The following is a 3,603-nucleotide window of genomic DNA, read 5'->3' as shown; positions in this document are numbered from 1 at the left end:
AAGCTGAGGAAAATTAAACCAAATCCGAGGCAACCAAAATATGACCGTGAGTCTATCCCACCTGAATTTCAGAACCATCTCAGGAACAGATTTGAGGCTTTGATTTGAGGAATATTATAGCTAATATTAAATGGATCTTGGCAGAAAGCAGAGAGTACCAGAAGAATGTCTATTTGTGTTTCATTAACTATGCAAAAGCTTTTGACTATGTGGATCACAACAAACTGTGGCTGACTCTGAGAAGAATGGGAATCCCAGAACATTGATTGTGCTTATGTGAAACTGATACTTAAATCCAGAGGCAGTCATCAGAACAGAGCAAGGAAACACTGCATGGTTCAAAACTGGGAAGGGTGTCTGCCATGGATTTTTTCTGTCTCCATACCTTTTCAATCTATATGCAAAACAGGTTATCTGGGAGGTGGGCCCTATGAGGAGGAAAGGGGCATCATGATTGAAGGAACACTGATCAAAAATCTGTGGTATGCAAATGACACAACCCTGTTTGCTGAAACTGAAGACCTGAAGTGCTTGTTGCAGAAGGTCAAGGACTGCAACTTTAAATTTATATTGAAGCTCAACCTCAAGAATATAAAGATTCACCACCGGGCCGACTGGCAGCATCATAGGCGATGATTGTTAACAGTTTCTATTTGCTTGGCTCCATAATCAACACTCTAGGTACTAGCAGCCAGGAAATCAAAAGACAAATTGCATTGGGAAAGTTCACTGAGATCTCTCCAGAGTTCTGAAGAACAACAATGTTAGTCTGGAAATTAAGGTGCACCTGATCTAGGCCACAGTCTTCACAATTACTTGCTATGTGTCAGAAAGCTGAACAATGACTAGGAATGATACAAAGAAAATTGATGCCTTTGAGCTATGGTGCTGGAGAAGAGTATTGAATATACCATGAACTGCTAGGAGAACATACAGATTCATCCGAGAGAGGTGAAATGAGGCTGCTTCTTGGAGGTAAGGATTCAGAAGCCTTGTCTGACATACTTTGGCCAGGCCTTGGAAAGGGATGTCATGCTTGGGAGGGTGGAAGGACAGTCCAAGAGAGGAAGACCCTCAATGAGATGGATTGATTCAGTGATTGGGTTAATGTGGGTAGATGTGTCAGAGACAATAAGGTTGGCACAGGACTTATCCTGTGGTTTCAGAGCCGTTGTACACAGGGTCTCTATGAGTTCCAGGTGACTTGACAAAACGTAGCAAACAACAAATCAGAAAGGAAGTTGGTGTCATCTGTATAACTAAGGTTGTTGATGAGTCTTCCTCTAATCCTGATGTCACATTCTTCTTCAGAGAATTCAGCTTCTTAAATTACTTGTTCAGCATAAAGATTGAATAAGTATGGAAAAAGGATACAACCTTTCTCATTAACTCATGAGATAGTCTATTATGAGAAAGAAATGTGTATCTATGTATTTATTTCCTAGTTTTATTCTGAAAACCAACAACAAGAAAAATCCTTAATGCCCAGCTGTGAATCTCGGAAGATTAATTACCAAGGCTTCTTAGAAAAATGTCTGACACCATGTTTGATACAGGAAAAGTTCAAAATTAATATGGAACATATTGTTAAACCAGATTTGTTTTGTTTTCTATCAAAATTCATTTATTTAAAGCCATCCTACAACAAGAGACATCTACTTCCAGACAAGATAGTTTCTGGTTGTTGTTGTTGTTGCTGTGTACCATGGAGTCAGAACCGACCCATAGCTGACCCTCCAGCAGGTTTTCAAAGGCAATTAATCGCACACGAGGAGACCACCCATCCCCTTCCCATGGAGCAGCTGGTGGATTCAAACCAGCAGAATCCATCCTACCTTTGCATTTGTAGCACAATCCCTTACCACTAAGCCACCAGAGCTCCCTGCTGTCATATTTAACTCCCAGCATTCAATAAAAAATTACTGGGCTAGGCAATAGAATTAACCAAATGACCAGAAATGAAGAGTTAAAACAATACAACAGAAGCAACCTCACACACACAAAAAAAATCTTGAGTGTGGAATTATCAACAGGAACTTTCAAATAACTGACTCATTAGTTCATGAAAGACATGCAGAAAACAAATTCTTCAGAGAATTAGAATCCATAAAAAAGATGAATGGATATCTAAAACTGAAAAATCTAAGAACTAAAATTAAGAATGCAACAAGTAACTTTAGCAGCAAAAAAAGAGAAGTTAATTGAAAGAGAAATTAACAACAGAAAACATTCAGTCTAAAGTACAAGGAGGGGGGAAGGATGTTAGATATAAAAAAGATTAGGAACTCTGGACACAGATCACCCAATCTTATATAAAAGTGAGCTCTTGCAAAACACCAAGCTGGCCGAACAGGCTGCATGATATGATGGTATGGCAGCCTGCAGGAAGTCTGAAACTGAGCAAGGAATAGAATTATCCAAAGAAGAGAAGAATCTTCTCAGTTGTATATACAAATGTTGTAGGAGCCCATAGGTAATCTTGGAGGGTCATCTCAAGTATTGAGCAAAAGAGGGAAGATGTTGAGAGGGGAGAAAAACCAACACAGAAAATGGCTCAAGAATAGAGAGAAGAAACTGAGTCAGAGCAAAGAGATATCTGCAATGATGTACTACTGTCTCTTCTGGGAAAATTCTTGATCCTCAATACTTCACAGGCAGAGAGAGCAAAGTCTTCTACTTGAAAATAAAAGGCAACTACTACTGCTATTGGGCTGAGGCTGCTGTGGGTGATGACAAGAAAGGGATTGTGGAACAGTCACAACAAACATACCAAGAAGCTTCTGAAATCAGCAAAAGGGAAATGCAACCAGCACATCCTATCAGATTAGGTCTGACCCTTAACTTCTTGGTGTTGTATTATGAGATTCTTATTTCCCAGAGAAAGCCTACTCTTTCATAAAGACAGCTTTTGATGATGTCATTGCTGAACATGATACATTAAGCAAGAAGAAGTCATTCAAAAATAGCACACAAAGAATGCTGTTGGTACTGAGACACAACTTGACATTGTGAACATCAGATACCCAAAGAGACAAAGCTGAAGGAGGGGAAAATTAACCAACTTTCCAACTTTCATCTGTCATATTCTGAAACTTACACAGTAACCCATTTGTCATCTCTGCTGTCCTCCACATAGCTTTTGCTTATAATTTATTATAGATTTATGTTACTTCTATTTCAATTTCTTTATTTCCTATGTGGTTTTTATGTTTACTATTAGGGAATAATTAGATGACAAACTTCAAAACTGCGAGGATAAGGAACAGAGAAAGAAAAAGTAAATTCTCACGGAGACAACAAATGCAAGTCATAGGTTAAGTAAATTGAGCTTACATTAACAAGTACTTTAAGTTATAAAACAACCCAGTGGTAGATGGAATTTGCTCCAGGACTTAAGAACAATAAATGACATAGTTGAGCCTCTACATCTTGTGGTTCCTAACCTTTATACTATAATAGACAAAGTGCTAATCAATAGGCCTTTTATTGTAAGAACTACCTTCCCTCTGTAACTTGATTTGTGCCACTATTAGAGTCTCTACCTGGAATATTATTGCTTTTTAATTTTTGACTCATGTACTTTTAACTTGTTAGTTAAATTTG

At 38.2% G+C, this 3,603-nt stretch overlaps 1 protein-coding gene across 1 annotated transcript; it reads left to right on the top strand.

The window, feature by feature from the left end:
• Positions 1-450: 450 nt before the first annotated feature.
• Positions 451-3,057, top strand: LOC102875532 (14-3-3 protein zeta-like). The gene is given in 5 exon segments (XM_006888148.1): positions 451-482; positions 2,320-2,436; positions 2,438-2,648; positions 2,651-2,867; positions 2,870-3,057. Coding segments are annotated over 5 exon segments (765 nt in total).
• The last annotated feature ends 546 nt before the right edge of the window (positions 3,058-3,603 follow it).

Source organism: Elephantulus edwardii, unplaced genomic scaffold, assembly GCF_000299155.1.
Source record: "Elephantulus edwardii isolate Elephantulus edwardi_28Jun2011 unplaced genomic scaffold, EleEdw1.0 scaffold00064, whole genome shotgun sequence".
In the NCBI taxonomy this organism is placed as follows: Eukaryota; Metazoa; Chordata; class Mammalia; order Macroscelidea; family Macroscelididae; genus Elephantulus; species Elephantulus edwardii.
This window is presented reverse-complemented; position numbering and strand designations above follow the sequence as displayed.